At 40.7% G+C, this 13,183-nt stretch overlaps 1 protein-coding gene across 10 annotated transcripts in view; it reads right to left on the reverse strand.

Annotated features, from left to right (window-relative positions):
* trmt1 (tRNA methyltransferase 1) overlaps window positions 1–9,882 on the reverse strand; it is a 29,240-nt gene extending 19,358 nt beyond the window's left edge. For 7 of the 10 annotated variants that reach the window (XR_009768695.1, XR_009768694.1, XR_009768696.1 and 4 more), the window contains exons 1-11: window positions 9,623–9,882; window positions 8,805–9,110; window positions 7,697–7,886; window positions 6,366–6,553; window positions 5,056–5,171; window positions 4,866–4,978; window positions 3,003–3,151; window positions 1,569–1,652; window positions 1,428–1,497; window positions 608–742; window positions 452–537 (exon numbers count right to left, since the gene is read on the reverse strand). Coding sequence is in view for 1 of the 10 variants with exons in the window: in XM_061678433.1 (XP_061534417.1) it covers window positions 452–537; window positions 608–742; window positions 1,428–1,497; window positions 1,569–1,652; window positions 3,003–3,151; window positions 4,866–4,978; window positions 5,056–5,171; window positions 6,366–6,553; window positions 7,697–7,886; window positions 8,805–9,097 (1,424 nt within the window). In the remaining 9 variants the exon portion in view is untranslated. Of the gene's footprint in view, window positions 1–451; window positions 538–607; window positions 743–1,427; window positions 1,498–1,568; window positions 1,653–3,002; window positions 3,152–4,865; window positions 4,979–5,055; window positions 5,172–6,172; window positions 6,266–6,365; window positions 6,554–7,696; window positions 7,887–8,804; window positions 9,111–9,622 lie in introns of those variants that run through there. The other 3 variants (XR_009768699.1, XR_009768700.1, XR_009768701.1) reach the window with 3 other exon arrangements.
* Window positions 9,883–13,183: the final 3,301 nt, after the last annotated feature.

Here is a 13,183-nt window from a genome sequence, read left to right on the forward strand (position 1 = left end):
TAACCCTTGTTTTAAACCAGAAACTTGTCTTGAAATGTAACAGCGGTTTAGAATTTAATCTCAAACCATAATTTGAAAACCTAATCCATATTCTAATTAAAAACCTTCACCCTGGTTGGAAATGCCATTTTGAAATCCTAAAATTGTGTTTGAAAATTTAGCCCAAGGTTGAAACTTTAAACCAGGCTTTGAATTCTAATTTGAAACCCTAATCCAGAGTTGAAAATCCCATTTGAAAGTTCAACCCTTGCTTGAAACCCTAAACCTAATTTGAGACCCTCAACCTGTGTTGAAACTTGATTTACAAACCTTAAACTAAACTTTGACTTTTTTTCCCCTCAAGAAATTTCATAAGGTATTTTTTTCATATTCACATAATGCTACCTTACATAGAAACATCACAGATAGACACACCATCACATATGTAACCCAAGTATTGGTGCACGTGTACCTAAACTGTAGCAGAGGTGGTGTATTGCAGTGGATGGTGCTGCTCAGACTGTCAACTGTATAGTAAAGGGGCGTGTCCTCCAGCTCCTGCACACCATAAATGACAACATGGCGTCACACAGGAAGTTGGGATAACGTGTCAAAATATAAAGGTTACCTCAGTCACCATGCTCAGTATCCCCTCGATACGCTTGGACGTCCCAAAGCGAGATGGGTTGCCAGAAATGGCGGTCAGAACCTTCTGGACGAAACCTTGGTCATGGATGGGTTCTGCCCAGATCGGACCGCCCAGCTGCGAAGACGACACACACACACACACACACACACACACACACACACACACACACACACACACACGATGATCCACTATGAGAGTATGAATATTACATAATTCAATAAAAATAATTAGAAATAAAACATTATTATTATTGATATTAATAATTACTTTATCAGACTGCAAGATAAGAAAACAGGATTAAAATTAATTTAATTAAATTAATTTTATTCTAACTACACAAAACACATTTTAGGCTAAAATAATAAAAAAAACAAAAAAATCAAACAATTTAATCAAATTAACTCGACATTTAGAAAAGTGAAATATGTATATATCAGACATGCAAACACCAAAGGCATTAAAAAGAAAAAAAAAAGGTGACAAAAAAACAACATTGATCCCCCGGGCCCCAAGAGATTTTTTATTTTAAAATAAATTAAGCAGTCCCCTGCGATTGGCTGCCGACCAGTTCAGGGTGTACCCCGCCTCTCGCTCGCAGATAGCTGGGATAGGCTCCAGCATACCCGTGGCCCTTGTGAGGATGAAGCGGTGCAGAAAATGGATGGATTGATAAATTAAGCAATCTGGAAGACTGACGAGTACGATAAGGCTAAATAAAATAAAACAATTCACCGCTCAAGTATGTGTTGTTTTATATAAAATGTATTTATTTATTTTATTTATTTTTTTTAAACCTCACCTGATGTCTCTGTCCACAGTGCTCACATGCTGGTCCCACCGGTGGTCCAGTGGCTGCAGAGTACTTTGTACTGGAATAAATAAATCACAGTCAGTCATGGAAATATAGGAAGATCAAGTCCAAAGTTGCTTGACGTCTCACTGTTTCCCATTGTTGGTCCTCCTGCCCATCCTCTGCAAGTGGAACGACCCGCAGCCAACGCAGTTGTAGACTAGAGCCTGTTTGCTGCAACAGAACAGTTCAATTTCAGCTTCCTGATTTTCACAATAAATTTTCCTTTGTTTCACTTTCAACAGTGGCAGTGTTTGGCCATTGAGGAGAGGAAGGGGCAAGGCCTTGGAAGATGCTTCAAGGTTGTTAAAAGTAGAGCCACCTCTGCTGTCTACTGCTATTTTTAAAGCCTCATACACAGTGCCACTGGCCATTTAAGATGGCATTTTTCTGCTTTTTCCTGACGGAAGTTAAATAATTGAAATAAACTGCATCAAGTCTCACCTCATTAACGGCACTGATGAGTTATTTCCATATCTCTAATTATTTTGTCAGTAAACCCTCACGTTGATGTAATAGGCCCAAAATATGCTACTGTTTGCTTGAAAATGTATACATCTTCTTTTAAAACTCACCTTAAAAAAATAAACACTCCATACAGGTTTTTGGGCGCATGCATGTATATGTGTGTGTGTGTGTGTGTGTGTGTGTGTGTGTGTGTGTGTATATATATATATATATATATACACATTTTTATTTTTTTATTTTTTAGTATATTTGGTGACTTCGGCCTTCGGGAAGTTACTTAAGTACAACATTTGCAACATACCATGTCAAGCCACACCTCATATTAATGGAATTGGCTAGGGCTTTCCAGATCTGTAATTATTTTGCAAATATACCTTTATATTATAATGTAATAAAGCAAAAATGTGTTTTATTTTTTGCTTGAGAATATCACATTTCCTATTAAAACTGATGAACCAAAACAAAAACATTTCTCTATACAAGTAATTTAGTATTTTATCAAGGCCAAACGTAAGGCACTTTTTAATTGACCTGAAATTTTGCAGCCATTTTGTAGATCAAAGGTAGGGTAGTTTTTAGTGACTTCGGCGACTTACAGCGGAAGTTACGAAGGTTTACCATTTCCAAGAATCAGTCATGCCTCATTTTAAAAGGTATTCACAATGGCTTTCCAGATCTGTAATTATTGTCTCAGTATACCCGCACATGATGATGTAATTGGCCAAAACATGCAATTTCTGGCTTGAAAATGCCTAAATGTTCCTGTTAAACTGAAAAATCGACATTTCTCTCTTAAAAAAATAAAAATAAAATTAACCCCCATATTTTCTTTTTAACAGACTCCAAATTTGACCGATGTTTTGGTCTGAGTCATTTTCGGTGACTCTGGCCTTCAAGGGACGTTACTGACGTTACTTCAAGGGACGTTACAAAAGCTGCAGCAAACCACATCAACTCAAACCTCGTATTAATGGCACTGGCGAGGGCTAAACAGACCTGTAGTTTTTTTTCAGTATACCCTCACGTGATTATGTAACAGGCCAAAAACATACGTGCCTGGCTGAGTTCTTGACAGTGGCCTGTCCTGTGAAGACGCGCACAAATACCCGAATGTAAAAGTCCACGCTGACAGACAGCAGCGGCTGAACGTATCGTTGGTACACGTTGGCCCGCTGGTCCAAACTGTGGAGGATGATGCGCAGAGCCTGAGGAGAAGACAAAGTTTATTTGAGGCTAAAAAAATTATGCTGAATCTTTTTAATCACATAGCAAGATATTAAAATATGATCAAAATGATATATATTTTCAAAAACTACACAAAATGCATTTTAAGCGAAAATATGTTTGTGGAAAAAAATTCAAACAAATAAATAAAACTGAACTGATGAAAAAATACTATGGATTAAAAAAGATAAAATCAGAAATACTTTAATAATAAATTACACAAACGGGCGGCACGGTGGACGACTGGTTAGAGTGTCAGCCTCACAGTTCTGAGGACCGGGGTTCAATCCCCGGCCCCACCTGTGTGGAGTTTGCATGTTCTCCCCGTGCCTGCGTGGGTTTTCTCCGGGCACTCCGGTTTCCTCCCACATCCCAAAAACATGCATTAATTGAAGACTCTAAATTGCCCGAAGGTTTGACTGTGCGTGCGAATGGATCGCAATCATGTCCAGTATATTTGAATCCAAAAGCTTGTTTATTTTTTAGCCTTGTCGTATCTTTTGACGTAGTACTGTAAATATTTGACCGCCAATAAAGTTATTAAAAAATAAATAAAAAATCATCGGTGGTGTGGGACAGACAACACTGAATGCCTGGATCAGACTACAAGACAAATTTGGTCCTTCACGATTGCACTCGGTCAAACTACTCCAATAAAACCTTGTATTCCGATACCACTGCATCCCGTCTTTTATGATCACTGGGCTCAACTGAAAAGCGACCGGATACACTCGTTATCATAGCGATGACAACAACAATGGATCGCGTCGTGTGTATTATAAGAACAAAATGGGGGGAAAACATGCTGGTGGTCACCGGTGCTAAGGAGAGGACTTTATTTCAAGGATTGCTTGATGTGTGTTCACGTACTTTTAATATGAACGGCTCACAAGCAGGCAACAAAACGTTATGTGGCCTAGCAAGCTAGTGCTATCACTGACTGTTGTATGTAAACATGCCAGCGTTCTGTCGAATCCTGCTCTAAAGTTTCGGTGTGTGTTAGGTAATTTAATTATAATAAAGTTATTTAATTACAGTAAGTTAGCACCCATTATTTCTTTCATGTTGTAATGTTGGTTTGACCTGACTGATTAGAATACATGACCTGAATAGAGAATACTTTTGTTGAAGATCCTCCGTATACAGTACACAAGTATATACAGTAAATGAACAAGTCATTTAAATAGACACATTTCCCCTTTTTGTGATTGGATCGGTGATCGTTTATCGTTGTTTTTAATTCGCTGATCGGTGATCAGCCCCAAAAATCCTGATCGTGTAAAGCCTAGTTTGCGAAGTCTAAAAAAAATGACAGTGCAAGATAAAAATAAATAATTACAGAGTTAAACTAATTAAAATATTTTTTAAACAAATTTAAAATAAGGACAATACATTTAAGGCTAAAAAAATTGTTTGAAAAAAACTTTAAAAAATAACACTACCAGATAAAAAAATATAATTGAAAATGCATTTTAGGTAAGAATCACTTGGAAAAAAAGTTCAGTCATGCTGTAAAATAATCTCATTTTGATTGTTTTTTTTCTTTACGCAAGCATGCACGCACGGTGGACGTTCAGTTCAGTGCAGGGCTGGTTTTCATTGTTCTATAATCACAGTTCTTTTTGACAGGTTATATACAGTATTCTTAAAAGCCTGCCGTTAGAACACAAAACTCACTTTTTGATTGACACTCACCAGCTCGTGACAATATTTGGCTTTGATAGAAACGGAGCCATATTTGCTGTAGCATGTCTCGCCGCTGTTCCCCGCTAACACCGCCATGTCTGTGCACGTGATGCATAACAGGCCTTAGAGACAAAAAGATTTGATTATAGATTGTTTGTTTATTATTAGTTTTGAGTTCAAAATAAAAAACTACCCCTACCTCCCTCGCTGACAGACTGTACTGCGGCATCCAGAAATGAAGCTGGGCTGCCGTAGGGATCGAGATCGATGACGTCGTAGCGATCGTTCCTCCCTCGCATCTCATACATAAGCATGCTGCATTCAAATGATAAAATAATAAAAGTAACTCGAAATGCTAGTTCCATCAGAAATTGTGTGTGAAAGGTGAGTGAACACATCATCAAGATGAAATGCCAGAGATAAATTGAGGTAGGGCTGGGCGATATGGCCCTACAATACAATATCATATATTTTTCACAAATGTATCATTTACGATTTTAATCAGGCGGCACGGTGGACGACTAGTTAGAGCGTCAGCATCACAGTTCTGAGGACCGGGGTTCAATCCCCGGCCCCACCTGTGCAGAGTTTGCATGTTCTCCCCGTGCCTGAGTGGGTTTTCTCCGGGCACTCCGGTTTCCTCCCAAATCCCAAAAAACATGCATGAATTGGAGACTCTAAATTGCCCGTAGGTGTGAATGTGAGTGCGAATGGTTGTTTGTTTGTATGTGCCCTGCGATTGGCTGGCAACCAGTTCAGGGTGTACCCTGCCTCCTGCCCGATGATAGCTGGGATAGGCTCCAGCACGCCCGCAACCCTAGTGAGGAGAAGCGGCTCAGAAAATGGGATGGATGGATGGATTTTAATCGATTTTTTTTCGACTTTGTCCAAGGATGATGCATGGCAATGCTGGGAATAGGGACAACATGATGTCCATAAACCATCTGACACGGATTTAAACAATGTGGAGCAGTGTGGTGAGTTCAGTGTCCAGACTTTCCTTTGTACAGCTTTGATACAGACATACCATATATAGATTTTCGCCGAGGATAAAGGCTATATTGCCTGTGAGTATTGTTGTATGCTCCTTCTGCATGTGTTGCTCCCGTTGGTGTTCAAATATAACTTGGTTAAAGGTTGATAACTACCACAACATCGATGCTACTTTTGTTTGTTTTGTATGGTTTGTTAGCATTAAGGTAGCAGACTTGTGTAAGACAAACTTACTGTGGGTTATATTAAATACTTTCACTGGAACCATCAAGTGCTGGTTAGTCAAATTTTTGCTCACAAAACAAATATATATATTTTTTCACCTTAAATCTGCCAAGCGATGTGAGGACTTGTGTCTCGGAAAAACTCCTAAGTGGGGTAACTCCTACATGGACGTATCACTCCAGTTCCTTAGTCCAAATGCACAATCCTCCTTATAAAGTTCAAGAAACTGACCAATAAAATGGCTGCTGGTGGCGTAACAAAGATGGCCGAGCATGTAATAGGTGATCCTACCTGGCGTCCTTGCAGCTGGCTTGGAGAAGCTCGCCCACCTTGTTGTACTCGGCGTTCCTGGCGATGAGGACAGCGGCTTTGCGGGAGAAGTCATTGGCGGTGACGCTCCGAAGGCCCGGCACTTCTAGTGCGAAACGCACCGAGCGCAGACCAGATGCCGCCAAACCCTCAAGCACGCGAAGCCCACGCTGGAAACCCAAAATGGCAGAAATCCACATCCAGTCAACATAAGGCGGGACTATATCACATATGTGCACAAGTCATAAGTAAGTCTCAAGTGTTTTTTTGGTTGTTGTTTTTTTTGTCCTGTTCGGCTGTTATGTCAAGCAGAAAGAAGGATCTGTATCCCTTCTATGACGGAACAGTTATATTGTGTCACAGTGGACTTTTTAACGTGCAGCTGTGGTTTCTTTCCATTTTGATGGATATTTGAGAATCACAGTCGATGAGTCAAACAGAACACGGTTTTTAGAGGGGAGAGACAAAAAAAGGGGAGCGATTGAAAAGATAACTAAATATAGGAAAAGAAGACAAAAGACAAAGCATGAGCTGTAAACAAGATGACGAAAGTAACTCATTATATGCCTCGAACAATGACACATTAGTAGACAAAGTAGTAGACAAAATAGGGCAGGATTGGACAGGCCAAGGACAGAAGGGGAAGCATGCAGGACAGGAGGGGAAGCGTGCAGGACAAGGGCCGTGAACCCGGCTGTACAACAAGTGTGGTGGGAGGGGCTATGTAAATTATAAACGTCTATAATTTGTCATAACTTATTTGTCACAATGAGTCAGTGGGCCCACACCCAGCAAAAAAGTCCCAGGGGTATGTCTCTGCGGACACTTGCAAGTGAATTGACACCGTTTCGCATGCACAATAAGCGTCAGAAGTGTCTTGCAATTGCTGTGCCTGCAGCACGGGGCTGAGGATCCCACCCACTCAATCAAGAGGCGGGGTCGGGCTCACGAGTCCACCCGAGAGCAGCCTGATGGACGGGACACGTCCCATACCGAGGGACCCAGGGCGGTCCACCAGCCACACCGATGCACGCCAAAAACCGGCCACCTAGAGGAGGCCGCGCGGACACAATGCCACCCCCCAAATTTCAACTTTCAAGCAAATCCCAACTCCCAAGTTATTCTGGCAAAAATCAAGTAAGTCAGGTTGAGTCCCAACTACACAAGTGAAGCCATTACTTTGGTTATAAGCAAGTCATACATACAATCATGGAATTTAACAATTAATATCAGAAATTATAAACATTGTTACTGGAGGTGCCCACTTTTTGCGGCAGGTCTTGGTTCCATTAGTGGTGGTTCACTGACGTTACCTCGCATTTCTGGCCCACCGTTGCCGTGACAATGCCCGTCTCCTCAGTGTCGGTCTTCTCGCCCTGCGTGTCAGCCTCGCTGGGGTCATCTGACAGTGACACCACCACTCGCTCCTTTTCACCGGGCACCAGAACCTTCACACCGCGCTGAGCCAGCACTTCTCTGGAGAACTCTGTGATCACCGCACATCTGGAGAAGCAATGAAGATGAACTGTCTTTGATTTTTACAAAAAAAAAAAAAAACGTACGTTAAGTTTCATTGAAGACAAAATGGGCTATGAATTTTATAAAAACAGTCACATTATTAGTTGGTTGACAACTGAACGTACTGTATGTTAAATGTATTAAAGACGAAATTACAGTTGATATTTATCTATTTATGTTTTACAAAAACATACGTTAGCTATGTGCAAAACGTCACATGACCAAACCCGGAAAACAGGTTTGGAGATTTTATGTTTGCTGTGATAACGCATAACTACGGGCTGAAGACATGATAGTTTGAACTCGAACTTGGTAAAATTTTGTTTTCTTTATGAATGGTGTCTTCAGACAAAAGTTAAATACATATGTATCATTTATTTATACAAATATGATATGGTATATGGTGGCCGACTGGTTAGACCGTCAGCATCACAGTTCTGAGGACCGGGGTTCAATCCCCGGCCCCACCTGTGTGGAGTTTGCATGTTCTCCCCGTGCCTGAGTGGGTTTTCTCCGGGCACTCCGGTTTCCTCCCACATCCCAAAAAACATGCATGAATTGGAGACTCTAAATTGCCCGTAGGTGTGAATGTGAGTGCGAATGGTTGTTTGTTTGTTTGCATGTGCCCTGCGATTGGCTGGCAACCAGTTCAGGGTGTACCCTGCCTCCTGCCCGATGATAGCCGCATCCAGCACTCCCGTGACCCTTGTGAGGATAAGCGGCTCAGAAAATGGATGGGTGGGTTACTAAAGTTATGAGCCACTCTGCATTTTCACAAGCCATAATTTTGTTTTTCTAGATTGAAATACATTCTTCAAGAAGGGGTGCTATGTTAGTCCTGTAATGAGCTGGTAAACGGCACACAAAATGGACATATGGTCTTTAAATACCACTCGTACTTACGTTAAATCGCGATTAAACTCCTGGACAGGGTTGTAAAACACCTCGTTGGCATTGGGGAACAAGATGGCTGCCTTCCCCTCCCTCACCACTGTCTCTCCAGGCAGGAGCCCAACGGGAGGAGACTCCTCCTGCTTCTCAACCACCGCTGGCTTGGCGACGGTAAAGTCAGGATCCTGAATAGCTGTTTTCAGGGGTTCCATGGAGCTGCCAGCACACCACCGAAGTGCCGCAGGGGGCGGGAGCAGACGAGGGGTGATGATAAGTGGGAAGAGACGAACAGCCCGCACTATCATAGGGATGCAACACCTGAGGGTATAAAAAAATACAGTAATACCAATCAAGCATTACTAGGTAGGTACAGTAAATGCAGAAAAGCTTGATTTACTGCAGGAATGTCCAAAGTCCAAACCAGGGACCATTTATAGCCTGCTGAACATTTCTGATTGGGCCACCTTATATTCTAGTAAGACAATTATTAGGCCCATATCAAAAGGTTGCAAGAAAAAAGTAAAATGTTTCAAGATATTTTTTTTGCTTTGTTTCCCCCCCCCCCATTAAGTATGTTAACATATACTGACCTAGAGTTACGTGCATTATTTAGGGACACTTATATTGTCGAGACAAGTCGTTTACACCAAATAACTCTTCAATGTGTCCAAATGTCAATGAAAACATCACACTGTAACTTTCTTAAAAACCCATCCAGCGGACGGCAAATGGTCCCAAACATTCCGAGCAACATTTCTAACGCTAACAAAGTGCAGTACTAGAGAGGTTTTGGTGGTTTACTCTAAATGTCACAATTCTGACCGCATCACCTGTTTCTTGGCACCGGGCTATCCTGTCAACATGTTATCGTATATCGACAAAATGTCCCCGCCACAACATTAGCTGGTTACCGTCGCCAAATAAATCTCACTGGAATAAGTGTCTCTCCTCCCGGTGACACCTTGGTTGTTACTTAGAACTCCGTCGGTGATTTTTTTTGGTTTGTTCCTTTTTAATAAAGCTGTTTTGCCTCGTAGTAGCAGAAACAGTCACGCTCACGTTAGCATACGGGGGCCGCCATGTTGGTAGGCCGGCCTACGGAACCCCGCGTGGCAGCAATAAAAAAAAAAAAAAAAAAAAAAAGAAAAAGCGAAGCACATCCGGATTCTGGATCCGAACGTCAGGGTAACGCAGGGGTAACGGTGTAACATGAGGACAACCCCCTTCGCTCTCCTCTTCCTCACACCCGGCCTACTTTCCATGCGAAGAGCCTTGAAAACACATCAACCCGCTCCCTGGAATAATCTTTTTTCATCTCAGCAAAATCCATGATGGTAAACAACTAAAGACTGACAGTGATTAGCTGGAATAAACCTAGACTGAATTGGAGGAGGAAGGGGGGAAACAATAGTAATTCAAAGATGAGCACGTTAGATAATACAATATTTAAGGACAGCTAGAATAACAATCACTTAGTCATGAAAGACAACTTGTCCTTTCAGCCTGTACCTGAAGGCAACACCTGATTTGACAGACAATAGAGAGAGAGAGAGAGAGAGAGAGAGAGAGAGAGAGAGAGAGAGAGAGAGAGAGAGAGGTTCAGCGATAGATAGATAGATAGATAGATAGATAGATAGATAGATAGATAGATAGATAGATAGGTAGATAGATTTATGAGGCAACACCTCGCTTGATAGATATGTCGATGGGTATTTTAATATTAAGGAGACTACGGTGGCCTGGAAGTGCAAAACAATATAAGAAAATACACTTATACATTTCAGAAAAAAAATTAGCAAAGCAGAAACACTTCAACATTTCAGAAAACAAATGAACAAAAAACTAAACACTTTTAAATTTCATGAAACAAATTAACAAAAACTGAATCACTTTTAAGTTTCAGAAAACACAGTAACAAAAACAGAAACACTTTTACAAAAGACGAAACAAATTAAAATTTCTCGGGAAAACCCGCGCCTCTTCAACATGATTGGCTCCTGCATCGTGGGAAAGGTAAGCTATGCAGATGTAACGAGATTCCCATCCCATTAGGTTTAGGACTAGGGTTGGGGTTAAAGCAGTTTAGGATGAGTTAAGGTTAGGATTATGATGGTTAAGGCTGGCGCACACGGATCACCACCGCCGAACCCGACTGAACTACGGCGCAGTGTGCATGGTTTGGCAACTGTTTCCTTGAGCGGCCAATCGGTCAGCCACTGGTTTTGACGCAATTCAAAATTATAATCTCCGTTGCATGGCGTCTTCACGTCCCAGTTTACATTCAATCAAAATGCAAAGAAGTTTTCCCCTCTGATGAAAATACATTTCCGGGTTTGTGAGCCGTGCCGGCACGTTGCCTCAGCTCAAGCCTAATAAATAGTATGTGAAGCATCAAATGTTTTTTTTACATCAATACTAACCTATATTCATATTGCATAATGTGCCTGTACATGAAAAACCGAAGTTTGTGACCAGAATGTACATTCAAATGAATGGATCTGGGAGCTTCCTTTCAAATATCCACACTTTCCCTTTAATTCTCACCAGCATCCTCTCTCTTTAACAACCTGCTTCGTCCTTAACTCTTAATCTATCTTTTTATGGTTTAGGAAATGTGATCCAGTACAATATAATGTATATACAGCATCAAACACCTATCCTAGCTTGCTGTTCAGGGCATCCATGTAATCAATCGCTCAATGTGCGAGGGTGTGTCAGAAACTCTTATTTTTATGCGATGGTTCGATCCAGTCAGGTTCGAGCACGCTGCACAGTGTTCGACAGGGTTTAGGGTTAATGGCATTTATATTAATAAGTCACATACTTCGTTTACCGTCTTGCAGTGGAAGCAGTAGAGCGTGTTCTACCGGGATACAGTAGCCAATCATAGTGCAGCGGCGCGTGTCCTGGAGCCAGTAATATTGGAGCAGAGCGTGTCCTTCCAGGAAAATGCGCTGGATTCCGAATAATGTTGGACGTTCCCTTTCTCGGTTGTCTCAACTGAGTTTGTTTTATCTTTTCTAAAAATGTTTCTGCTTTTGTTAATGTATTTTCTGAAATGTAAAAGTGTTTTGGTTTTTGTTAATTTGCTTTCTGAAATGTAAAAGTGTTTCGGCTTTTGTTCATTTGTTTTCTGAAATGTAAAAGTGTTTCTGCTTATGTTCATGTGTTTTCTGAAATGTAAAAGTGTTTGGCCTTTTGTTCATGTGTTTTCTGAAATGTAAAAGTGTTTCACAATTTGTTATATTGTTTTGCACTTCCAGGCCACCTTAGGAGACCACTCAGTTGTAAAGGGGTAAATAGATTTATGAGGCAACACCTCGCTTGATAGATATGTCGATGGATATTTTAATATTAAGGAGATCACTCGGATGTAAAGGGGTAAATCGTGATTTCAGACTTCACATGAAGACAACAGCTGACTTGCTAGACAGATAACAGAACATTTAAGGACGTTTGTAAACAATCACTAAATTTTGAGGGGAAAAAGTATAAGTTCAGACACTCCATGGAGGCAACATTTGACTTAACCAAATAGATGTAACATCGCAAGACATTTGGAAAAATCACTCAACTGTGATTTCAGGCAGCCCCTGAAATAATGAGGAAAAATAATTTGTTGTAGATAGGATAGGTAATGCAACATTTAAAGACATTAGGAATAATCACTCAGTTGCAAGAAGACAAATGTGATAGGCTACTCGAAGGCAACACCTGCCTTAATTAGATGGACGTAACATTTAGCACATTTGGAAATTGGAACAATCAGATGTATCATGTGATGCGTGAAAATGTCATTTTAGACTGTCTATGAAGGCAACACCTGACACAATACCAGAGATAGATCATCTGTCAGTTATCAGGAAAAATTGTAATTTCAAACCATGTCTGACGGCAACACCTGACTCAATTAGATTGTGGTAACATTTAAGGACATTTTGGAACAATCACTCCGTCAACATGAGAGAGAACCTGTGATTTCAGACTACCCATGAAGGAAAAACCTGACTTACTAATTAGATGGATCTAACATTTAAGGAAATTTGGAAGAATTGCTCAGATGTGAGTGCAATAATGTGATTTCAGACTATCCCTGAAGACTGATTGACGGAAAAACCTGACTCACGTGGAAAAATTCTTTTTTTTTTTAAATCAGTACACTATATTTGTTAAGTACATTTCAGCTGTACAGTGGGGCAAAAACCTTATTTAGTCAGCCACCAATTGTGCAAGTTCTCCCACTTAAAATGAGAGAGGCCTGTAATTTTCATCTTAGGTATACCTCACTTATGAGAGACAAAATGAGGGGGGAAAAAATCCAGAAAATCACATTGTCTTATTTTTAAAGAATTTATGAGCAAATTATGGTGGGAAATAAGTATTTGGTCAAC

This window comes from Phycodurus eques, chromosome 6, assembly GCF_024500275.1.
Source record: "Phycodurus eques isolate BA_2022a chromosome 6, UOR_Pequ_1.1, whole genome shotgun sequence".
Classification (NCBI taxonomy): Eukaryota; Metazoa; Chordata; class Actinopteri; order Syngnathiformes; family Syngnathidae; genus Phycodurus; species Phycodurus eques.